Source organism: Fusarium phalaenopsidis (assembly GCF_050370095.1).
Source record: "Fusarium phalaenopsidis strain FUZ10S chromosome Unknown contig_32300, whole genome shotgun sequence".
Taxonomy (NCBI): domain Eukaryota; kingdom Fungi; phylum Ascomycota; class Sordariomycetes; order Hypocreales; family Nectriaceae; genus Fusarium; species Fusarium phalaenopsidis.
Window position 1 is genome coordinate 166,140 of NW_028145406.1, and position 25,163 is coordinate 191,302.

General features: G+C 52.5%; 6 protein-coding genes across 6 annotated transcripts; 4 read left to right on the forward strand and 2 right to left on the reverse strand.

The window, feature by feature from the left end:
* Positions 1–264: 264 nt before the first annotated feature.
* LRP88_07376 (uncharacterized protein) lies at positions 265–1,264 on the forward strand (the record flags this gene model as incomplete). The annotated part of the gene is made up of 2 exons (XM_083243906.1): positions 265–1,107; positions 1,181–1,264. 2 exons carry the CDS (start codon positions 265–267, stop codon positions 1,262–1,264), a joined length of 927 nt encoding a protein of 308 aa, XP_083100341.1.
* Positions 1,265–2,770: 1,506 nt separating this feature from the next.
* On the forward strand, positions 2,771–5,578 carry LRP88_07377 (uncharacterized protein; the record flags this gene model as incomplete). Its single annotated transcript, XM_083243907.1, has 1 exon — positions 2,771–5,578. The coding sequence occupies one exon, from the start codon at positions 2,771–2,773 to the stop codon at positions 5,576–5,578; it is 2,808 nt and encodes a 935-aa protein (XP_083100342.1).
* A 7,386-nt stretch (positions 5,579–12,964) lies between these two features.
* Positions 12,965–14,113, forward strand: LRP88_07378 (uncharacterized protein; the record flags this gene model as incomplete). Its single annotated transcript, XM_083243908.1, has 1 exon — positions 12,965–14,113. One exon carries the CDS (start codon positions 12,965–12,967, stop codon positions 14,111–14,113), a length of 1,149 nt encoding a protein of 382 aa, XP_083100343.1.
* Positions 14,114–14,358: 245 nt separating this feature from the next.
* Positions 14,359–16,701, reverse strand: LRP88_07379 (uncharacterized protein; the record flags this gene model as incomplete). The annotated part of the gene is made up of 1 exon (XM_083243909.1): positions 14,359–16,701. The coding sequence occupies one exon, from the start codon at positions 16,699–16,701 to the stop codon at positions 14,359–14,361; it is 2,343 nt and encodes a 780-aa protein (XP_083100344.1).
* A 3,007-nt stretch (positions 16,702–19,708) lies between these two features.
* LRP88_07380 (uncharacterized protein) lies at positions 19,709–20,603 on the reverse strand (the record flags this gene model as incomplete). Its single annotated transcript, XM_083243910.1, has 2 exons — positions 19,709–20,507; positions 20,563–20,603. The coding sequence occupies 2 exons, from the start codon at positions 20,601–20,603 to the stop codon at positions 19,709–19,711; spliced, it is 840 nt and encodes a 279-aa protein (XP_083100345.1).
* A 3,099-nt stretch (positions 20,604–23,702) lies between these two features.
* Positions 23,703–24,950, forward strand: LRP88_07381 (uncharacterized protein; the record flags this gene model as incomplete). Its single annotated transcript, XM_083243911.1, has 3 exons — positions 23,703–24,186; positions 24,284–24,308; positions 24,365–24,950. 3 exons carry the CDS (start codon positions 23,703–23,705, stop codon positions 24,948–24,950), a joined length of 1,095 nt encoding a protein of 364 aa, XP_083100346.1.
* Between the last annotated feature and the right edge of the window lie 213 nt (positions 24,951–25,163).

The window sequence follows — 25,163 nt, forward strand, 5'->3', positions numbered from 1 at the left end:
GCCCAATTCCGGTGCTACCAACACCTCTGCTGCATTCTCGTGGGCAAACTCCCGTGGCAACTTATCTTCATCTTCCCAGTCTCGTCCACAGAAGAACACAACGCGAACCCTCAGTTCTCACCCCTACTCGCCAGCTCAGCTTCATTACTTTGACCCCTTTATCTTTGACCCCTTCATGACCATTAAACTTTGACATTTTTCTTGGTTCTTGCGTCAGCTCTGCAACCTCGCACCAACCTACCTTTGTGTCGTGCTCTTGCTGCAATGGGCAATAGCAGTAGAAGCAGCGCTATGCGTGCTTCTAGACGTACCGCCGTCAAGGCTGAGCCACCCTGGATTAAAGAGGAAAAAGAGTCTGAAGAATCCATGACAGATGTACCCAAATATGAGGCTGTCTCGGTTGGTGATTCAGAAAGCGATCTCAGCGAGCCGAACGATGACTGGTTAGAGCTCGATGACGAGGATGCCAAGGAGATCAAGTTCAAGTCTGATGACGAGGATTCCGAGGGCGACAGCGACGACGAGGATGCCAAGGAGATCAAGTTCAAGTCTGATGACGAGGATTCCGAGGGCGACAGCGACGACGAGGATGCCAAGGAGATCAAGTTCAAGTCTGATGACGAGGATTCCGAGGAGATCAATTTCAAGGCCGATGACGAGGGCGACAAGGAGATCGAGTTCAAGTCCGATAACGAGGGCGCCGAGGAGATCAAGTTCAAGACCGATGACGAGGATTCCGACGAGGAGTCCAAGGGCGATAGCGACGACGAGAGCATGGATGGGGGTGAGATCGAGCCTAGTGATTGGGCCGATGACAGCCAGGTTGACGATGATGACTACAACAACGGCAGCGACGACGACGATGACAGCGACGACGGTAGCAGCGGTGGCACCCGTCGTCCAAAGAGATCGAGACACCGCTGGTCGAACAACGCGTCTCAGCCTGACTCCGAAGACTGCTGGCCCGGAAATCAGTGTCCCTGCGGAGCCTCACACCTCCCCGCAAACTGCCCCGAGCGGCTACTTGAAACATGCGAGACCGAGGCTATCCCTACTATCAACAACCCAAGTCCCGTTGCCAGCATGCCACTCGACCAAACTCGAAACGTTCCATCCCAACCAGAAGATAATATCCCCGTTGATCCTGCGCTTTCCGGTCCGACAAGGCCAGCCTGCATAGGGCCCGAGCCGCCAGCAGCCACGCCCTCAAGAGACTCTCCATGCTCGGTCGGAATCCAATCTCTTGGAACTCAAGCACCCCTAGTGACACTTCAGAAGAAACGCAAGAGAGGTAGGCTGCGTACACTCAAATCAACTCAGAAACCCACAGCGACTCTCGACAGTTTCTTCTGTAACATCTGCGGCCAGGCATGTCAGAATACCACCCAGCTGCGAAATCACGTATGGAGACATTCACGGATGGAACCAGATCGGTCTGATATAGAAGCTTGTAAGCGCAAGCCTGGTGATCTGGAAGGCAAGATCTATGGATGCGGCAAGGATGGATGCAGAGTGGCGTTTGAGGATCTGAATAGCCTAGAGTAAGTTACTTGGGCGATAATTGAGCATCGTGTTGACTGACGATTTGAAGGGACCATGACAAGGACAGACACTCTAGGTGTCCGAACTGCAAAGTTATAATTCTCCGTGGTTTTCGTCGGCACGTCAATTCATGCAGGTTTGCTCCTGGGAGGATCACGCAACCACCTAGTAGAGAAATTCCAACCACCCACGCAGCGACTACGACGATTCTCCGCAGGTCATATCCACCAGACCACCTACTGAACGACTCTCGAACTGCACTCTTCGACGACGAAGATCCTCAAGAAGAAAGAAAAGCCGAGCTCCCATGTGGCCAGTGTAGTAAAACCTACACAACCGATCGTGCCCGTTTGCGACATATAAAAAAATGCCATGAGAAGTCGGGGGTTGCGTGTGACGAATGTGACCATTTTTCCCGGGTACCTTCGGAGCTTGCAGAACACAAAGCAAGTAAACATGGGGGGCCTGAATTGCCGTGTGGCCAGTGCGAAAGGACATTCGCGAGGGGGACTCACCGTCGGGCACATATAAAATATGTCCATGAAAAGATTAGAGATCCTTTGGCGGACCGACAGTGTGGCCAGTGCGACACGGTTTTTTCATCAAAAAGCAATCTCAAACTGCATATGAAGTCTGTTCATGAAGAGGATAGCGATCCTTTGGCGGACCGAGAGTGTGGCCCGTGCAACAAGGTTTTTTCATCAAAAGGCGCTCTCAAACAGCATATAAAGTCTGTTCATGAAGAGGATAGAGGTCCTTTGGCGGACCGAGAGTGTGGCCAGTGCAACAAGGTTTTTTTATCAAAAGGCACTCTCAAACAGCATATAAAGTCTGTTCATGAAGAGGATAGAGGTCCTTTGGCGGACCGAGAGTGTGGCCAGTGCGGCAAGGTTTATTCATCAAAAAGCAATCTCAAACAGCATATAAAGGCTGCTCATAATCCAGAGTAATCTAAGAGAGGAAATAGCATTTATTAAGATAGTAAGAACGCGATCCAAGGATATAATATTAGATAGCTCACAAGCTTACAAAGTGCCAAAGGAAATGGCGCTATCTAGCCTTTGATCAAGAGACCAGGGTGCCCTCGGATAAGCCTCGGAGGTTCATCGTACTTAAGCAAACAACCGCCCCTGCCATCAAGCCGCGCCTCGTTCGCTCATTGTTTTCCACAAGCTACTTGGCGCACTTCGCCAATATCACCTTCTTAACCACGCATCTTTCTAAAATCATGTCCGAGCTTGAATCTCCCTATTGGGGAGATATTCGTTCGCTTCGGAACGAGTTGAACAAAGTAAAGCGGCTCCTTCAGGACATCAGGGCATGCCTGCCATCCGAACCAACACCACAGAGACGGTCAAAGAGGTCTACCATTCGACATGCTACTCAGCAAGATAAACCGCCGGCATGGGCGGAGCAGATCATTACTCACTTTAGCATTCTTGAGGACTGGATAGGGAGGATTCAGTCCCAAACAGACGACATCGAAGCACACAACAGAAGGAATGGCACCCAGCAACCGCCGGTTCACCCAGCCGACAGCCACAATAAGGGCAGCCCGAGACCATCATCACCCCGGGATAGTGGCACGGCAAATCAGGACGACAACGCAGCCGCGCAGGTCGCCTCAACTCATCAACGCCGCGACGCGGAGGACCAGGCCCCAGCAAACGCCCACGGCGACAACTCGGTCACCAGCATTGAGGCCACCGGAGATCCATCAAGCGATGGCTCTGACAAAGACAAAGACACATCCATGCGAGACTGCGAGCAGGTGCCACCATCACCAACTGAGGGCACTGACGCGGCGGCTTCTGCAGCCAGTGCTTCCCAATCCGCATCCAGGCAGGCCACAGCCAAAGACCAAGGGGACATTCCGGTGGCGGAGACAGAAGCGAGCGTCCCGGAGGACGACACGGGCGGCGGCCCAGTCGGCAGGGGATCTCCATCTAGCGGCGGCGACAGGACCGAGACCAACCAGCAAACACAGCCCACGGCCGCCGGCGCACAGGTCGGCACGCAATCGCGGTCCAATAGCGCTACGCCCGAAGAAAGAGCCATGCAGCTCCCGACCACGCCAAACTCTCAAGGCAGCGACACGACCGAGGATACATCCCGCGCCACCACCCCGGATACGCACCTCACATCGCCAGGCACCTCAGTGCCAGACTCGCCGCCCCAATTCGCTTTATCGGAAGCCGACATGGGAGAAGGACTGGTCGGAGCACTCGAGAGGATCATCAAACGAGACGATTCTATGCAGAAGATTTCAGTTCCCAACCTGTCCATCGACCGAGATTTAATCAAAGCCGCGGTAAAAGCCGAGTTAAGTGCGCCAAACCCCGACTGGCAATTCACCGCCAATAGATTCGTGCCCGGGCCAAAAGGCGAGGGCTACATGCATGCCTATATATCGAAACTTCGATCCCACTTCGCATTTCCGGACTTTCCAGACAAGGTGGTGATACTGACCAAGGAGGAGGCCAGGAAGTGGCTTGACGACTACTTCGACAACCCTCCAGAGGGCATTGTTCCATACTTTACCGGCCATCTGAATCTCCCATACGGAGATCTGCTAAATCCAGGAGCAACGATACTAGACAACCCGAAACTCCTCGACCTGCACCGTCCATACTGGCACATTGGCGGAGGTAAATCCGCGAACCGGTTCCATATCGAAGACTATAATTGCTCTGAGGATGAACCGCCCTGCGGCCTGCGTTCTGCCAACCTGGTGCTGGAGGGAGTTAAACTCTGGATTGGCATTAAGATACATCACATAAAGAAATTTGAGGCCTTTGTCGCCAAGAACTGGGACTGCAATGGGTGCAGTCAACGCGTCGGACATCAGTCTTTGTTGATATCCCCTTTGACACTTGAGAGAGAAGGTATCGATTTTGAGATCGAGGTTCAAGGGCCTCGCCAAATGGTGCTCCCTGCGCACGGCCAGCCTCATATGGTCGTCAATATGACCTTCAACATCGCCATGTCCATGAACCACTTACAGCGTGGAGATCGCCTCAAATCTACGGCGCTGCGCCAGTGCGTCGAGTGTGGCGTCCTGGACGATACTGTCACCCTCGTCCCGCCGCCCAAGTCACCAAAACCCATTCGAAAGCCCCTACCATCAATTCCAGACCCACCGCCTGAGCAGTCAAAAGCCCAAACGCCTCCCCCGACACCTCTTGGCAAAAGGCCTAGGACCGATCACCAGGGAACCCAGACCTCGGGTAGGGGAAAACATGCATGCACAGCGGCCAGAAGGAAGCTGAATGCACTGGAGGAAAAGATAAGGAAGCGGGATCCTAGCTGCCGCATTCCCCAGGTACCCAGGGATTCAGATCCAGCTCCGCCAGAAGACGCCTTCAAGGCCGCAGCTTCAGTTCAAAGTTCACTGGCAGTAAGGCAATTTATTGACCTGGTGAACGAATGGAGACATCGCGATAAAGACGTGTTTCTTTCAAGTAGCACAGGAGACATGGTGCTGCAGCATGGCAGACGTTTAGTCGGTCTGGTTGGCAAGTCATCTCTCACCGATTTCCTGTATCGCCATGCTCAAGCCTGCGTCGCTCGACAACTTGATCTGCAAGTGAAGAAGCGTGGCAGTATGCGACGAAGCAAAGGGGACACCGAGCAGCTCGCTCAGCAGCTGGAGATGACGACAGAAGAGCTGAAGGCCCATTTAGAGGAAGGACGGATGTGGAACTCAATATGTGGTCCTGAGGATGATGGGCTGTTGCCATTCATCATTGTTGGGCCGAAGGGGCCTTTTGAGGAAGAGGGCGCCCCTATTGTCAAGGAAAAGTGTCCTCTTCATATCAAGAAGAAGGAATGGAGGTCCCTGGCGGGGAAACCGCAGGCGTTCCTTAAGCTCCTCGATGTTGGCTATGTTGAGAACCTCCGTCAGGCCGGACGGGCTTTTGGGGAAATGGTATTAACGGGTTCAGAGCAGGTGTTTAGATGGGAGAAGGAAGGGCTTGATACACAAGCGGACGGCTGGGAGTCGTTGCTCTGTCAGGTGGATGACGTGGCTGACTAATAAGGCGGCCGCGCGGCGATCCGTATAGACACAGCCGGCTGTGTCGATAAGTCACGTGACTCTTTGCACAGCCGGCTGTGTCTATAAGATCTGTTATGTAAGCCCGATGTGTGTGTGTGAGTAAGAGAAATCCCTCTTCTATTCAATCTACGGAAACAGCATAAATTCGCACAATTGAAGGGTACAGTGATTTACTATATATACAGCTCTTCAATATGTAGTATATCATCTATTGGCAGCGCCGTGAAGAACGTACAATGCCTACACTCGCATCATCCGAACACCACAGGTCCAGAGCTATCAAGTGAATCACTTCAACGCGTGCAATATATAAAGCAGGGCTCTTTCCTTTGAAAGAGCCCTGCTTTCCTTCATCAAACAGTCTCGCAAAGATGTACAACCGCAACCAAAGCCAGCGTCAGAACCCTCAAGACTTCCCTATCTATGTTGGCAATACGTCAACACCAGCAGGGGTAGTCTATCCTACAAATGCGAATATACCGGCCACTTTACATCCTATTGCTAACAATAAGCAACGAGAGCGGCGCCCCAATGATCCTTATCCAGCAACCGGTCCTCTCCATATGCTCCATTGGTGGGTTCAACATACCTTGCCAAATGATCCAACCACATCCAATGCTCTCTATGCCCAGAATCCTCAAGCCCTTGTGAGAGCCCAGAACACTCAGTATCTTCCTCAGGGGACTCCTGTTACTGTGATCCCACGCCCATGGGGATATCAGGTTGAGGGAGAGTGGCATATTGCGTATTGGGATCAACGGCTTCAGCAACGGCCACAGCGTGCCAATCCTGATATCAATCCCTATTGGAGTACATTCAACCTTCAGGCTATGGATCAGGTATATCGGAATCAGCAATTTGCGGTCCCAGGCACGAATTGGCCTTCACCGGCTGTAGGGATGACTACCTATATGCCAACAATCGTAGCTTTAGAGAATGCAGGGGTTCACGTCGCAAATGTTGATCGAAATGGCTATATTCAATGGTATTGGCAGGGAAGGCAATGATCTCTTTAGCTTTGGTAGTTCTCTCGCTCATTCAATTGACGGCTACTAAGCCCACGTAACCCAGCACTGTAACTCAGTCACAACTCTATCAAATCAAGCCATTGGGTCATTATAGATATACTCGGAAATTCGCCTTTTCTTCCTCTTTCTAGTGATATATACCGATCATATTTTCCGTCAATCCCGCAAATGTTGGTTGGGGGGGTTCCCACCTCCATACAATTCCTCCTGTAATTGACCATCTCTTTCAGCAGCATCCCAGATATGCTGCATCCCTCGCCGCTGTACGAAGGGCTGCTCTGCTTTCTCTCTCTCTACATTCTGTTCAACCCGTTCGTTCTCGGCTTTATCCCAATCAAGATAACTCATCATCTCCTCCTTAGTCCACTCTCTAATGCCGTTTTTCTCCCTGCAATGCCTCCCCATTTGCTTATAGTCAAGGCACCAATCATACTCTGTTTTGGAGTAACGTGTAGGCAGCCCTATAGCCTTCCGGTATAGTTGATTGGTCTTGATGGCTCCCCGAGGCAATGTAGCATACCAGGCCTCTCGTGCTTCTTTGTATCGTTGGAAGATAGCAAGGGGGTCATCAACTCGTAATGCAGGCACTGCTCTTGCATTTGCTGTAGTAATAGTTGCTGGTCTGGCTGCTGGAGGAGATAGTATACGAGTTGCTATACGTGTTATTGTATGTGTTGTTGTAATGGCTATAATCTCGGATATTGTAGAGGATCCTGATGGGGATGACGGGGATAATGAGCGGGTTATAGAGCGAGTAGATGTGTGTGTTGTTGTATGCGTTGTTGTAGAGGTTTGTGCAGAAGCCTGCAATAGATGTTCGTAACGTAAGGGGCATGCTTTAGACCTCATGTTGTGGCCTTCCTGATGAAATCTCGAACACTTTGGCGGTGCCTTTGGTTGTACTTCTTTCTCAACAGCTTCAAATGCATTAGGCTCACGCTGTGTGCTTGTTGGTGGCAGCGTTGAACTAGCTGCTAGACGGTCGAACTGCTTGCGAGGCTCAATGAGAAGCTGGGGGCTTCCTGAGCGTTGGAGATACCAATGTGAATGGAAATGATGTAGTAGAAGGGGCTGATACTCGTCCAGTAAAGGCTTCAGGCTATGAGCACAAGGCAGACCAAGAGTCTTAGTGAAAACCCCTGTACACGTAGGGTGTTCTCTTGATAGTCGTTGCCGTTGAGCCTCAACCTTCCGCAGGGCTTCATGTGATATCCAACCACGGATATTGCTATACAATGCCCCAGATAACTGAAGAGGTATGCTGATATGCTGCCTGGCTTGGTTTGCCTTGAGCTCGGCAAGCTGATTTACCAGAACGAGCTTGATGATCCTCCAGACCTCGAAGAGGTCAACTTGCGATGTTTTCAGGTGACCTTTAATGAGATTGTGAATGCCTTCGCCCCGTGATGTCACATATTGCTCGAAGTGAAGGTATTGGTTAACCCACGCCTTCACAAACCTCTCTTTGTAGAGATCTAGCCAGGTCTCCATGATATAGCCCACCTCGTTGATATGGCCAGGGATGTAACGCTCCTTGAACTTCTCAAGCCTCTCGTTGTAGATATCCTTAGTCGGTGAGGCTACAATCTCATGCCAAGAGTCGTAGAATTCCTTCCACTCTTTCTGCCCTTGAGGATTGTTTTTATCCCGAGTGAATGCGGGCATACAATAGGTCAGGACCGCTTTGTTGATATGCCATAAGCATAGCATCGGGGTTGACTGAGGGAAGCAAGAGGGAGAGGAAACAGCATTCATACAAGCAAGGCAGCGATCTGTAAGTATTACAGAGGGAAGGGCTGCTCCATGAAGCTCATACATATACCGTAAACGCTCGAGAGCCCAGATGAAGTCATGCTCTTCCTCGCCGCTGAGGAATGCAAATGCAATACAGAAGGATCGTTGACATGCATCAACACCAACTATATCGAGAAGAGGCATCTTGTACTTATTGGTCTTGTATGTGCAGTCCAATATAAGCACTTCAGGGTACAGTTTGAGGTATGCCAGTGACGCAGGATGTGCAAATAATACTGCTGTAACTCTGCTACTCTCGTCAGGGCGTATCTGACTCCAGAAGCCTTCGTTCTCAAGCTCATTGGCAAGGGCATGCATGTTGCTTTGACCTTTAGCAAGCTCTCGTTTGCCCCGTGCAATGCAATTGTAGATATCTTGCTGTGTAGCAAGTGTATCTGAGTTGGCATGTAAATATGATCTGATCTCCCTTGGCGCAACGCCGGCATTGGCGAGTTGTTGGACTGTTGATTTATCTGAGGATGATAGCTGACGATGTGTTGGATGTGCCAGTTGAGTGAAGCTTGGTTCGTGATTGTGTTGTTTAAAGTCAGCCTTGGGACGATGCCTTAGACTCCATGTAGTCCCACATAGGCTCTCCTTTGCTATAACAGAGAAGAGGCATCCTGTACGACGTGATACAGTTTGCCGTTGGGGTTTCTTTGGGGGACGGGGGCGCCCTCCTCGGTCACAGTTGAAGATAACTCCAGTTCTTCCATTGGGGGTCTTCCAAGAGTTCGAGGATGTGAAGGCATAGCCCCGTGGCGCTGCCCAAGCATTGATTGCTATATGTAGTTCCTCCCGTGAGTTGTAGTCGCCTTCAGGAGGAAGGGCGTCGTCAGGGAAGCGATGGGGGCCCTCAATTGGGTTCATTGTAGCAGAAGAAAGGCGCGGAAAGTTGAATTGATGCTGTAGAAGCAGTTGATCGTTGAATTGACACTGAAGAAGCTGTTGGCCGTTCAATTGATGCTACAGAAGCTGTTGATCGTTCAATTGATGCCGCAGAAGAAAGGCACGGCAAGTTGAATCAATGCCGCAGAAGCTGTTGATTGTTGAATTGAAGCCGCGGAAGCTGTTGATCGTTGAATTGGTGTGCCAATTTGAGGTATGTTACCCCTTTTCTGCTTACATAACAGATCTTATAGACACAGCCGGCTGTGCAAAGAGTCACGTGACTTATCGACACAGCCGGCTGTGTCTATACGGATCGCCCATCAAGATACCTATGCTGACTCAGCTCGCTGTCACAGAAGCTGGGGGCCTTGCGTTGGCTCGGCCCTTAAAAAAATCAAGGCCCGGCGACCTCTGCATGTGACTGGCTGGCCGTGTTGTTGGCTTCGGTAGGGTTACCCTTGTCAATGTCGGCGAGGTTCGTGGCATCTCTCCTGGCGGACCATGTGAGTCAGCCAAAATGAGAGTCCAATGTTAGGAGGGGTACGGCCTTGGGAACGCGGGTCGCACAGTTCGCCAGTCGCTCGGGGTTGTGCGGGGGTCCGTGCAGCCAGTCCGGACGTTGATGACAGACGATGTCTCTTGAGTTCAATGGCTAGCAAGCCAACCTGCCTGCTAGAGTAGATCGAAGGACCCTTCGGCATCGTTGTAGAGGGGCATGCGTTGATAACTTGACCGCGCGGATGCCGACGATGAACCACAACTCTCCGAACCTGAGTGTAATTGCAGCACTGGGGTTGACACTCTTGCAAGCGAGCACATTACCGTCGCCACCATCACTCGCCCAGAGTAGCGCGCCTGGTCCTCTGCCAACATAACCCCAGCTCGACTAGTGCCTCTAATCTGAGTGGCAACCGGACACCAGCTGTCTGCTTCCGGATCATCATCTCCCTAATGAATCTGCATGAGAACGACAAGCATATGTCTGAGCTTCGCGCAGCGGCGATACATCATTTATCGCCTGACTGAGATGCCTAACGCCAAAATCATTGCAGCCCTTTTAATCACAGTGGCTGGCAGGTCTTTGACTGTGTAATGGTTGCTGTGTGTGATGCACATCACCAGAAATGGGACTTTTTTTTTTTAAAAAAAAAATAACATCTATGTAATAATACAAACATATCTTACAAACATATCTTACAAACATATCTTATTGGGGGTCTTTCAGCTTATGTTCCCCGAGAAGAATGACGTTATCAAGGACGTGTTATGGGATCGATTTGTTCACGCCATGATTGATGCGGGATTTACTGCGAGGAACAATAGTGGCTCGGCAGTGGCGTTTCGGCAGTTGTCTGGGGAGGGAGGCAGGATCGTCTTTCACAAGCCACATCCTGTTGACAAGATCGATCTAGTTCTATTACGGACTATGGGCAAGAATGGCAAAGTGGTTTGGATGGAGGCGGGAGCTTTTTGTTTTGTGCGACGAGACCACCTGAGCTATATCTATTGATCTTGGGGAGTCTCAGAATCGACCATCCCCTGGCCTTGGTAGTAGTACCTGCAAGACCCCCTAAGTATTGGGGCACCGCATTGACAGCGAGATCGTAAGCATAGAGGCAACTTCGCTTATACCCTGGCTACCCGCGCTCAACATAGCCATTACTAAAAACCCGACGATCTATAAAAGCAAATACAATGCAAAAATAATCCATGATAGGTTAAGTCTAATTTATGGCAACTTAGAATACCATAAATATCGACCGAGTGGATACGAGCAGAGTTAAAGTCACCTATGCTGGCTTTTATTAATTCGAAAGGCAAACGGAGGGGATGCTCTTTGGCCAGCTACCCTGTACTGATGACATTTCGGCTTTACGGAAGCAGCTCTTGTCGAGATGACTATCGCGATGTATGTGGCTGACCGACAAAAGCGTATTGAGAAGCGATATAACAAGAAAAAGAGAGGGAAAAGAGCGAAGCCGCTTGGAGACTTCTCACATAGCGTCAACCTCCAAGATTTTCGTAGCCAATAGCAATAAGTCATATCTGAAGATCGTGGGAAATAGCATCGCCGGCAAATTCGCTCTATGCTTCTTCGGGGGGTCGATAACTTGAAGGAGGAATGGCGTCGGAATAAAGAGGTCATCATCAATGGTGTCACGAAGCTACATTTCAAGAAATGGTTCCAACACACAGGCAAGGATAAGGGCTATTTATCTATGGATACACAACGCTCTAAGATGACACAACTGCTCAACGAGAAGACTAACGGCTTCATGATAGATACAAAGTTACCACAGGAAGCCAGGAACTCGATTCGCGATGCCAATTATGCCCCGAAGTGCGATGGACTGCACCGCTTGTCAAGATCAGGTCCCTCATTCAATAGTGCCGTACGGATAGGGGTTATCCGAGTCGGATAGAGACTATCCGGAGGATCAAACACATAGAAGTCTCAGCTCTGGCAACAACTAAACAACTGGCAGTTAGCTTGTGCAACAGAATACGCCTCCTCAAGCAAGTCCTCTGCAGACGGGTTCCCCTGGAGACGCAGTAGCTCACCGCGGAAATCCAAAAACGCAAACCAGAGATGCCAGTCGATATTTCTAGACTCAACCTTGATAGCCTCCACTGACCCAGCCAGCTCGCGTAAGTGAACCTCAGCATCGTGGAGCCGGTCCATGGGCAGCTCACAGCGGATCCGCCTGACTGCCGCCTCCACGCGCCACGCGGTCGTTGAATCTAAGCTGTCTCGCTCGACCTCTGTCTCCTGGTTCTCACAGTGAATAGAAACCTGCAGGGCACCGAAGAAGTCCCCCCAACACAGCAAAGCTGAATGAAGCCCACGTAGAGCGCTGAGAGTTTGAGGATGACGCGGCCCGAGTAAAGTACTTGAATCCTCCACTGCCTGGAGGGCGGCAAAGAGTACGATGCGCAGAAGAATATCTAACGAATCCAGGAGCGAGACGCATAACAACTGAAGATGGTGCCCGTGGGTTCTCAAGGCGGCCCTCTGGCTGATAAAGCGAAGAAGAATTTTGAGAACGGGATCTATTTATACTGTGTAATTAGGTATTTCTATATAAAGGAAATTTCTAAGAATATTTTTTTTATATTTTTAACAATTAAATAGCCAGTTTTAGGAATTTAAGATTTAGCTATTTTTAGTTATACAGTATGCTGGTGCACTCGCTTGTCCGGTGCACTCGCTATACATATACGTTATCATATAGATCGTTATATAATAAAAATAAATCTTATATTAATACAAGTGACCAATTTAGTTACCTTTTAGCATTCACATATTACTCCCCTCCTCATCAGTGACTATGGAGATATTCACCCTCACATAATTCAGGTATCAACACATTCGCTCTTCTCTCCCTCATCATCCATCCATCATCCTCCCCATCATACATCATTAGCAGCCAACCCCTATAAGGCTGCCTTGCGTGGCATGATTATCAACTAATGCCCTGTCGTCTGCCCCGATACTGCACGGCACAGGTGGCCTCCACGACGGGTCCAACCACTTCACGAATACCGCCCAACAAGCCCTCAACAGAGACCTGACAAGAGGATGGTTATACATCGGTACATCCTTGCCACTACACGAAACTTCAACGCCTCCACCGCCGCACGGAATGACATCATGCCTCCCACCGAAGAGCCTAAGACCAACGCAGAGGTTCCCTCTAACACCCACCACACCGATCGTCTCTCTACCCTCCCCTTAGAGCTTTGGCATCTCATATACAGGCAGCTGGCAGGTGAGAGTGGCTTGATCAAGGTCTCAAGCCACAGAGAGTTGCTTCCATATCCCTACGGCTATGAAGCCGCCCGTCGCCACGGCACACAGTTAGTACAGCAACACCTGGCCCTGCTCATATTCTTCAATGGAGATACGCTACAACCCGACGACGTGCCAGTCGACAGCGTCCTCTCCCTGCCAGACCTATACGAAGGTATCGGCGTACTTTCCCACACGAGCCGTCAACACCCTCAAGACGTCAGCTCATATCTATCCATGAATAGAAACGTGGTGATATTCTCCACGGCTCATGAGCTCCATAACATAAGGACTTCCGCCATGGCCACATTCACGCTTAATGTCGTCAAGGAGGTTACCTTTGTGGTGATGGTGAAAAAGGGGAACCGCCAACATCCAGCCCTGGAGGCACTCTGGTCGCATGACTTGATGTGCCACTACGCGGTGGAAGAGGAAGATGTTAATTCTGGATTTGAATTCGTGGAGCCTGAACCGATTCGGATCCAGGCACGCATGCCCCTCCCCAGCAATGAGCTGGTTGATATGTTTGACTTTGTAGGCGACGAGCCGGAGGTCAAGCCTCGCTACCTGGCCGAATCGGGGGGCACCTGGGATGGTGAGGAGTGCATCCGCGAGATCCAAGCCCATGGTGCAAACCCAAGGGCGATCTCGGTGCTATACAGCGAGCTCAGTAATCGAGGGCCCCCCGGATATGGGGTTGAGGCATTCCCAAAGGTCGACCACGAGGGCTTGCTGCCGTCTAACCATTCCCTTCTGAAGATGGCACGGGCGATTAGGGTGGCCAAGGATACGAATCCCAGCTGGCACAGCGAGCTCCAACAGTTATGCGTCAAGGTGTGCGTCAAGGAGTACGACGAGTATGTGGCCTCTGGCCCTCGACCCTACCTCGGGCAGATTTCGGCCATAGCAGGCGTCCCGGCCATTGAGCAGCGAACGATCGCCGTGTCCGGTGCACGATGGAGGTATAAACCTGCAGTGGTCACTAAGTGGGATACCGCTCAGAGAATGTAACTAATCTATCGGGTCTAGGTCTATTGGGCGGAATCAGGTAGTCTACGGCCGCTACCAGTGCCGTATGAGGAGATCAGCGTCTAGACAAAGTGGACAAATGCGTAGTGAAGATCAAAGGGGATAAGTATAGACCTTTAGATGCCCTATGCACCTCCGGGTTAGATATTCATAGATCCTACTCACTAGGACTTTCATGATCATCCGATTGTACGCAATCACGTATGCGTACAATCGGATGATCATGACTACTCTAACACATCAATCTGGAACTCCTCCAACACGCCCTGCTCATCCAGGGAGTCCCAGTCCACATCACGCTCTGCCCACTTGAATGTGATGGATTTGTTGCCATCGATCGCATTAAACCACGCCTTCGCTACTTGGCAGATTTTCTGAACATACTTGCAGTCGATGAGCTGGTGCAAACGCGCCAAATCGTCGCCACGGTAGAGCAGGCCCAACGCCTGATACATGTCTGTATTTACGCCAAAAAGGCTGGCTTTCTTGGGGCGGTATGGGATGAAGGCAAGGAGGCCATACTCGAGTTTACCGCAAACCCGATCCCACTTGTTACCCGCCTTCTGATGGTACCGCACAACATACTTGTTCATCTTGCAGGCGGACATGACCATCTCCAAGCTCTCACTATCGATGCGGCCCGCATCGCCCCTTAGCCGCCGATAGACACGGGCCAGCTGGAGGTCATTGTAGCGAGCTAGTACCTGCTCACTCCCGCCCCTCTTCTCGCCGTGCTTGACCTGAATGCACCTCTGCACCAACGCACGAGTGTCTGGGTTGGTCCCTTCAGGGACGATGGCCTCCGAGACTGCGTGGGCGAAGGGTGTGTGGCCGCTCCAGTAACTGACCATATCGATGAACTGCTTCAAGGCGTCCCGGCTACAGATAGCCGCGGCCATTCGGAAGACATCGTCGGTTATATCCCCGTCGGGCTGAGCGCCGGGCATGACGACAAGGCGATCGAGGGCTTCGGCCATATTGTCTGCGGGGCCGTCGGTATCGGAGCTGGGCTCTTCATCATTGCTAGCCACCTTGTGCACCCCATGCATCTTTGCCCTGCAGGCGCCGACCTTGAGGGGGGCCTCAGGCGTGTCCTCGTGGACTGCGCTGCGAGCACGTTTGGATGGGCGGTAGGCCAACTCACCAATGGCCTTTCGCTTGGTGCACGCACGAGCACCAGGACCGCTGCGCCGGGGTGGTTCAGACACGTCGTCATCGTCATTGTCGTCAGAGCTTTCAGGCTCAGGGTCTCTGTGGAAGTAATGCTCCTCGAGAGGTTCGACCTCCATGATGATATGTCCCTTGAGAGTGCGCAAGGGCCACAGGCCGCAGTTGCAGCACGCCACAATGCCCGAACCAACCCTGGTAGCCATCTCTTGCCCGGGTGGGATGGCGTTGATTGATCTGGCGACGCATGATGAGTAATTTGTGACTTGGTGATACTGTTCTGGCTCGGTCACGTTCATTTGGCCCGGCCCCTGCATCATGATGCGGTAGCGAATGCCCCTGGCCTTGAGCCAGGTAGGTGTAATCGCCAACGATAAGTGTCGCACCCATTGATCACATCGATTGCCACCAAAGTCGGCACGAATCGCCTTCTCAAATATGTCATTCTGCCCTATATCGGGCAAAAGCCATATCTTATACCCTGCATCCACAATATTGCAGGAAATAAAACCAGCGTCCTCCTTGTGCATACACGTAGTAGAGTATCTGGCGCCGATGTGGGCATATTCCTCATTGGCGTGGGTAAGCTGGGTCAGACTCGCGAGCTCGTTGCCAGGATGTAAGGGACTCTCGTTCTTAAGCGTGTGCTGGAATGTACCGCCGAAGTGCGGCGCAGTCGTGGGTGGTGCGCGGATCGTACTTTCGAGAAACTGAGTGGCCTCCTCGAGAGTTGGTCTCTCGACGACGGTGGCAAAGTCGGGCCACTGGAAATCAACGCCATCTTCCACATCAGCGACAAGAACGTGGGTAGCACCATCGCCGGCGGCCATGAATTCGTTGGCTTTCACGTCCGGATCACCTTCTAGAGTAAACACCTCGCTAAGGTCCGCAGCAAGCGGTATCGGAAGAGGAGTGACCTCAAAAAGTTGGTCGAAGCCGTGGGCGGTGGTGAGCTTCTCCAGAGTCGAGGGCATGTGGGGTCCCATGTCTTCTGGGGCAATTCGGATCTTGCTGTTGTCGCGCCCTGGCGATGTAGGCTGCGAGCTTGTCTGCAAGTGTTCAGCTCTGTGTGTGGTTACATTAGGGGCGGCCTGTTTTGGCTGCTCGGTCGGCACCAAGGTTCTCTGGCTTGTGGAAGGTCTGGTGTTGATCTTGGCTCTAAGCGCGTCCAGCTCAGCCTGTACACGTAGCGTCAGAGGCTTTAGAGCATCCATGATCAGGTCATGGCTCTCGTTGATGGGTGCGCGCTCGCCAGGCCGCGCATCATGTGTCTCGTGGACGTCAACAACGACCTCCGGCCACCGGGAGGCAAGGATCGTGGCCACCCGACCGGGCAGGTCTCGTAACAAAGTTTCCACATCGCTCAGTTGCTGCTCAATAGAGCGCTCTTCGGTCTCGGGCATTGCGGCGAAGGAGGTCGTGGATGGTTGAACAGTGAAATTAGGTACGGGTGACAAGGCAGACAAGTGAGACTTTCAGACCAAGTCAGCATCATCTTCAATGGCGAGGAATAGCTCCAAGGCTATGATACATACAAGGCGAATTCTGCGGATTGACCGTGTGGAGCTCGTGTATTCCTCCCCGACCAGGTTGTGTTTGTTTACCGGAAGCGTTCGGTCGGTCGCGTGCAATCAACGTGAAGGCAACAAAGCCTGCTACCCTCAATCCACACACACACACCCTGCCTGCCTAGCAACAAAGCCTTGGGGCTACAGCTTGATTAAGCGGTATGCGTTTGAGGCGCGCGGTAGATGGTAGCTGGATAGAGGGATGGATGATCGTGGATGTGAGGCAAAAAGGAGGTCACCCTGGCGCCGTCAGACGCCGTTGGCGTTCTCAAGGGGGGTGTGTGAGTATCGCCAACAGGTGATGGAGTCATAAAGCTGCGAGCGCACGACGTTCTTGATGGCTGTGATATGATATCGATGATGATGTTGACATGAAGGAAGAAAAAAGAGAGTTAGAGGAGGAAGATGTAGAAAAAGAGGTTGCTTTTGAGCGGTGGCAGAATCCCGAGTGCAGTGAATGCATCGGTGCCTTGCCACCTGCCCGGCAGTGCCAGAGTAACGAGTCCACGGCTTCTTTTACTCACCCCTCCTTTCGTGTTGACCGGTCCCAAGATCAAAGCTGTTCCCCTCTTCAACTTGACCCTTTGCCTTCTCCTTCAGAGGTAGGAGAAGAGTAGTCTGTGATGTTGATTCCCGTTCTGGCGCCGGCGAATATGGTGATAATCGCCTGCTGGAAGTCTTATATGCCGGAATTTCTGGAGGAAGAGGTTGTTCGCCGGAGAACCAAGCCTCTGGCCTGCTGTAAGAGGAGTGTAAGTGGGCAAGGTGGCTGCGTCTTCAAGTACTCGAACTAGTTTTGGCATTCATGGGCGCAAATGAGATTGCGTGATACTGCACTGGGATTACTGAAGTCTCTGATATAATGATAATGTTCATCTTTCGGATATATTTCTAGGCAGGCAGTGGAAGCCGTCAGTTCCTTTGTTCCCACGATGAACGCGATGTTCTTTGTTCTTGCTGAGTCAACAAGCACTGTGGGAGGTGGCTCCCACAGACGGGGCGAGAATGTCACGTGACTCCTCCCAGGCCAGGACCCTCCAACGGAAGGGAGGCAAGCCTACTGCCTCACAAGAGGTAGGGGCTCAGGGCAAGGTCCCCTGAGCACGGCATAGGACATGCGTGGCGGCTAAGAAGTGCACTTTGCGAAGGATCACCCGCTCACCAGGATCGATATCATGGGCTCGGTCAGCAGTGATCCTAATTTGGCCCCGATAGGGGTTGGAATGGACGACGTTGAAATAAGGTTGTTCAACGGTGCGGGTGCAGCCACAGGGGTCAGTCAATCAAGGGTCGTGTGGGGTTTAGGGACACTGGGGGGCCATTGGTCCAATGACTTGGCCAAACCCTTGTGTGCAGTCACGACTGGGGGGTCTAGTGTGTAGGTAGGTATTAGTTAGTCACTAAGCCTGCGTGGGAAGTAGTGCCCTGGCGTGTTAATTCATCGTTGTGGCGATGGCACCCAACGGCTCGCAAGAGCAGCTTGAAAGGGCTTGCAAAGACAGCCTGCAGAGGTCTTTAATGGCAGCTGGCTTTGACATCAAGACTATGCATTACGTTGATTAACTTCGTGGATAATAAACTCCTAGCAGAGATTGATTACGATGTCCTCCCAGACTGCAAGTGCATTGGTTATGGTTCGGCCGTTGAGTATCCTTGACCGCTTGACCCATTCAAAATAGGCGTTCACGTCCCCAGCGTTGATTCCGAACCTCTCCTTAATTAACACTCGTACCGTGCTATTGGTCTGGGCCATCATGACCACCGGCAAGACCATATTCCGGCACGAGCCTTCGCCATCGATCTCCCAACGTTCTACACACCACGCATGTAATAACCCACACTGGTAGCAGCATATGAGGGGTTCAAAGCGCATATTGAACTGCCACCGATCAAATTCCTTTTGTCCCAAGGCTGAACATGCATCGCGTGCATGGTCATATAGCCATATTGACTCATCTCTCGCCCTAAGTATATTCCACTCGACAAAGCATATGGAGCAGCCGATATGCTTCTCCTGGCCAAGCCAAGACGATAACTTCCTGTGACGCCGAGCCTCATCCTGGACATGCTCCTGGTACCAGCTGATGGTAGAGGACGACGCGTGAGCAGGCTTGCCGAATCCGTCACCCTCCCGGGACCGGCTAGAAGCGAGTGCAATCGGTCTCCACCCCGCTTCCAACTGACCGCCCAACGGTTCGCGCATGCCACTACTCTCGGTTTGGGCCCCAGGCCGACCCGAGTGGCAGAGATCACAGGTCTCGCAGGGCATGGCGGAACAGGAAAGATCCATTCCATCAAGGAAGCGACTGAGCTGCTGTCGCCGGCGACTTGTGCTGTGTATGAAGCGCTCCATGGCCACCCGGTTTAGGTGGTCGACATCGGTTCCGAACTCTTTCGCCCGGGCTGGCCTGGCGTCTGTGATGATCACCGAGTTCACCAAATCGCCACTCTGCCGCCCCCCCCTCCCACTCTGCTGAGCGTAATCAATGAGACCAAAGGGCGGCCCTGCGTGGATGATGCTGACAATGCCACCGATGTCGACGCCCGTGCCTAGGGCCGTGGCGGCGACGATCCAGCGGTATCTACCTTGCCCTTGTATCTATCCCTGGAGCAGGACAGCTCGTTCGTCCCGCGATAGCCTCCTGTGGTACGCGGCGCACCCGATGCGAGCAGCTAAGGCTTAGCAATGTTCTACTGAGCGGTAATATATTACGCCGAGTGAGGACGGACCCATGTGCTTCTCCATATCCTGGACGGTCGACAACACCCCATCGTCGACAGTAGACCGGCCCCCACTTACATTCTCGACGTGATACCGGATGTTAGACCTCGCCGTCGGTGCTCAGACTATGGCGGCGTCCTCCGCCAGCATCTGCTTGCGGAACCATGGCTCCATAGAAACGGGCAGCGTCGCCGTCAGCATCACAAGTGGGCACCCGAACCGGTGAAGCCTCGGCAGAAGGCCCAGCTGCTCTCGATAGCCGACGTCCGTGATGGCGGTGTGGCACTCGTCCAGGAACACCCTGCCTAGAAGGCCTCGACTCCGGATGTTCTCGATGTACGTCGTAAAGCCCTCGCCGACGGCGACCTCAGCACCAACAACGACGAGTCTCGCATCTCTCTGCCGACCGTGGCTGCCCGACTCGGCACTGCTCCTCCACTCCATGCAGTCGATTCCTAGTCTACGCGCCCTACTCACAATATCGTCTGCGAGTGACACGAAAGGGACCACGACAATACTAACTAGCCCACCCGGGCCAGCCTCATCCTCGAGAAATGCCGGCAGCAGCAAAAGGATGCTCTTGGCACCCCCGGCCGGGAGCACAGATATCAGCACATCTCCCCGGGTGCCGATCTGGCCCAGCTGCATGTTCCTGTACATGGATTCGCGCTGCTGGGGACTTCTCCAGCAGGCGTCTGGCCCTAGCATCTTCTTCAGCCCGGCGTCGACATGCTGGAGCTCGAGCATCGAGCTTGGAGTGAGGGTATGTGGGGATCGCCGCACAACACCAGCAGCCTCTGGCCCGTGACAGTGATGCTTTGAGAGACGTCTGGTTTCATCGAGTTCACCATCATCGACCTGCCTCCTACACTCGCCAAAGCCACCATCAGTGTAGGCGAGAAACTCGTGCCAGAGCCGACTAATCTCCTGGAAGTTAGATATCATCTCGGACTGTAGCTGGTGGGGAAACTAACGTGTGACCCAGGAAGTCCGTGCACCCCCCATCTCCGCACATCGTGATGCCCTCACGGTCGGAAGAAGCGGTTAGCGACAGTCATTGATTTCTCGGCCAATATAACTTCAAATTACTAATTAAATAGCGAATTAACTAAAGAAAGCACTATCAATAATCTAGCTCTTTTTGCGCCTTTTTCTCGCCGGTCTGCGTGTGCCAGTTGCCTTCCTTTTCTTAACCTGATTTTCAGCCTCATCACGAGCATCTATTATTTTATGGATCTGAGGGAACGCCTTATTGGGGTCAAATTGGACGGGTTTTCTTCCTGAAGGCTTCTCAGCCGCTGCTTTCGCCTTCAGGAGAGCGACTTCTTGCCTCAGATAGATAATTTCATAATTATCACGATCTGCGCAGTCTTGTGCCTTTTTAAGGACCCTCTTTATGCCTCGAGTCGACTCATTTTCGCCCAGATTAAGCTGTTCAACTTGTCGTTCAATATCGCGGCCGCAATGAGGCGTATTCCACAGCCCGGGGGCATCGTCGATCTGGTTCTTTGGTGTTGAGGGCCCCGCCTTTTGTGCTTTGAAGACCTTTAGTTTCTTAACGCCGGCAAGAGCCTTCGTCACGTCAAGAGGATATATTCCAGAAGCCCGAAAACCAGCTCGGATATTCTTCTCGGTCATAGCTTTTATTAAAGCTCTTTTATAAGCTGATACGAAGAGTTGTTTTTGGTGTGGCGATGTGATATTGTAGATGGCCCACCCACGAGTCTCCTCATGATAAAAGACCTTCAACGGTCCAAAAACCGCAATGTCAAGCGGCTACGTAAGGTGTGAAGAGTGTGACGGGAGCCAGCTAAGCCAGACCTTATTCTTCCAAGCTGTCTTCATAAGGTCTCCTGTTATATGCGTCTTATGTTGATCGAGGACTAAGATACGCCACTGGTCTAGCTTTTTTGGCTTTGTCTCAGGAAGAAAGACGAGTTCGAACCATTTGAGGAAGATGTCTGCAGTTGACCAGCCGGAAGGGCTACAGTCATACTTCCAGTCCGGAATCTCCTTAGGAAACCACTGTCCTTGAAGGTTATGACCCGTAAAGATAACGCACGGCGTCAGGCGGCGACCATCAGCGCTCCCACACTCGAGAATCGTGATCCAAGCGGTTGAATCGCTCTCCATAGCTTCGGCCGCCGTCGTCAATGATGTTCCGGCCACTTTCCCGGCTTGGGTTTCCCCTTCTTTGACACCAGTCTCGTCGACATTATATAGACGATCCTCCTCGATATCACAGTCGTTAAAAAGGTCGCCAAGGCCGCGCCAATGCTCCCTAAGTCCTTCTTCTGTGACAGCCTTCTTACGAGCGGCATCAATAAGTCGAGATGGCTTCATTTTGACCTCCTCGTGGCGAGTAAAAAAGCGGTCAACCCAATGCTTGCCGACGGGTTTATCATCGCCGCCCTCCTTCGCAATCGCCGAGGCAAAAGCTCATATCTCAGACTTATTGGCAGGCATATAAAAAGCCTCTCTTTGATGTATCCATTTGACGATATCCTTCTCTTGCAAAAGACTTAACTTTTGAGTCTTTTCCTTGGCGGTGTGAATGTCGGTGGCTCCTTCCATCCGGTCTTTCAATGTCGAGGGCCCCAGGCCGTGCTTGCGCGCCGAGCCGCGAATTCCGATGCTTTTCGCATCCTCGATGGCCATAGAGAGAGTTACCTCTCTATCAGTGCTTTGAGAAGTCATATTGAAAATTTGGTATTGATTGAAGCAAAATTGCGCCCGTGAGAGTTATATTATATGATGTTGTGGTGATGCAATTGAGACATTCACGTGTGCGGAGATGGGGGGTGCACGGACTTCCCGGGTCACACGTTAGATGTCGAGGGCGTAGTGGTTACGTGTAACTCGCCTGCCATGTGTCGCTTGCATATCTCACGTGCACTCTACTCTGGTGCGAGGGCGCTTCTCCCCCGTGGATGGCTCGGCCACCTCCTCATCACTGTCGGCGGCAGCATCGTCGAACTCATTCTGGTCGATGGCCAACCCCTTGATCCGACGGCCCATCGCGATGGCCACGTGCCGGTATTTCTCCACGTATAGCTGTACGCCGATATGCTCGCTGGGTATCACGCGCATCTGATTCGCGAGCTATGGTGCGCCCTAGGCTTGCTCTTCGCCGACTTCTAGAGATAGGGCTCGACGATGTCGGACGAGCCCTTGATGGACTAAAGACGGTGCAGCACGTTCTCGAAAGGGAGTAGCCGGGCGATGAAGGCGACCATCAACCGGCTCAGCCGTTCTGGCAGGAAACGCGCCGCCTTACGGCTCAGCCCACCTCTGAGCCCCTTGGTCTTGTCGTGGTTCGTGATGGGCTTGGGTTGTAAGGTGGGAGAATGCACCAGGTAAGTGATGTAAGGATCACTGTTTTATGTATATATGGGCGTGCTCTTTATAGCCTCTTTTATTGTTACTAACAAACGATAGTATTTACCTATAGATCTATGATTTCACCTCAGCAAACACAAACATATATCTTACGCCTCTAATTGCTCACATTAAAAACAAGAATGCCTTTGCTTGTTACACAAGTGGTTTAGGCATCAGCATAACACAACCACAGGTGAATATCGGGCCACAACTCTCGATAAGCCCCTCCCGGCCTTCTCTCTGCATAGACAGTGCACCTCGCGCATGAGTTGAAAAGAACATCCTCGCCCCCTTCGACCTTTCCCCGCCCTTGCACGAGGCCGCGCATCTACAACTGAGTATAACGATCACGATAGAGCCCCCCGACATGTCAAGCATACCGCATCCGAGCTTCGCGGCCCGTCGCAAGCGAAAAGGCCATAACAGCATCGCTCTACCCGGACCGAAGCGCTCAAAAAGGGAGGGTTAGCCGCCCGCCTGCGACATCTCCTTCGGCCTCGAGCTCGAGTGTGCATGCCATGTGCCCGAAGACATCCGACCGCCCGATGGTGCTGCCGCTGCAGTACGACAAGCATACGAGAGCGAGCAGGAGGCTCTGCAGTGTGATCACATTTACGATACCCTGGCCAAGGCCGTCTGCACCCTGGGACAATCAGCAACACGGCGCACGATGCGATAGTTTCACGACTACGCCGTCTGCGGTATTCCAGGAGAGGCTCCCCCCAAGCACGAGATGTACTCGCTGGGAGATCGAAACGAGGGAGATGACATCCATGTGCCCGGCCACATCCCAGATACGCCCTTCCCAAGATACTACAGTTCGTGGGGATTCCGGTACGAGTCATCATGTGAGGCTTCGATTTCGGGAGGAGAGGGGCGCATGCGGCCTTGCGAGCTCAACAGCCCGGTGCTGGGAGAGCGTGAGTGGATGGCAGGCTACCCGACGGTTTCTCGCGTCTTGGATACGATTTGGCGGGTGGCTGATGGGCATGTCGGCTTGGGCGAGTCATACGGCACACACATCAACATCAGCTTTGGCAGCTGCCCCGGCGAGACCTCCGAGGACATCTTACGCACGCTGAAGAGGCTGCTGACCATCGCATGGATTGTGGAGGAGCACATCTTCGGCGTCCTCTGCCCCGACCGCGAGGCTCACTGTGGCCCTTACCTCTCCTCGGTCCGCGACTGGCCAGAGCCAACGACGTCCGACTCCGAAGGTGCGAGCTCACCTGCTCGCCACGAGATGATGGAGGACTTGCCCCACCAGCTGGTCTCCGAGAGAGCCCGCGAGATGAAGCTGATTTAGGAATCCAGAAGTCTCGCCGACCTTGTCGATCGGGTATGCAAGGCGCCAAGGAATGGGCATGTGAGGAGGCGCGCCGTGCGCATCCACAGGGTCGAAGATGACACTCCCAAACAACTCATCGCGCGAACGGCTCACGGCGACGTTCACCACACGGAAGAGGATGAAGAAGAAGGAGAGGTTGAGGATGATGACTGCGAAGGGGCCGGTGATGACGACGATGTCCCCCCTCCCCAGCTGCAAGGAGATGTCGGAGGGGAGAGCACGTATGGTGGAGCAGAGGACGCCGCAGAGGATGGCCGAGGCAGTTCTGGGATTGGCACACCGGAGGAGGACATCGTGGTTACCGAGTTTCGATACGCCCCAGCGAGCTTCGCTCGACACTTCCTGTTCCCGATCACATCGGTCTGCCTATCGATGGCACGTCTTTCCCACCATGGTCAGCCGTCTGTACGATTCCGCGCCCTCCTAAGCGACATATACCAGCTCACCTCGACCAATTCGCCCAGTCTAGAGACGGCGGCGGCACTGATCAAGACGCTTCAATCATATATCGAGCCGATGTACCAGCACACGCTATCATTTGACGAGGCATACTTTGAGAAGCGGATGCGGATGTATGAGAGGGGCGATGACCCGAACCTGGACGAGGACCAGACTTGGGCGATGATTGACTGAGGAGGAGGCTGTGAGCTAGTGTCTGGATGTAGCCTACTCGCTGTTGTTTTGCCGGATGTGGTCTGGATGTGAGCACTGATGTGGGAGTATTGGTTTGATGGAACGGCGAGGGTTTAGTATTGTCAGTGGTCAACCTGTATCTAAGTCTTGGTAAGGTATCAGGATTTACATAATGGTAGTATCATGGTATATTAATGGGTATACTCTAATGTG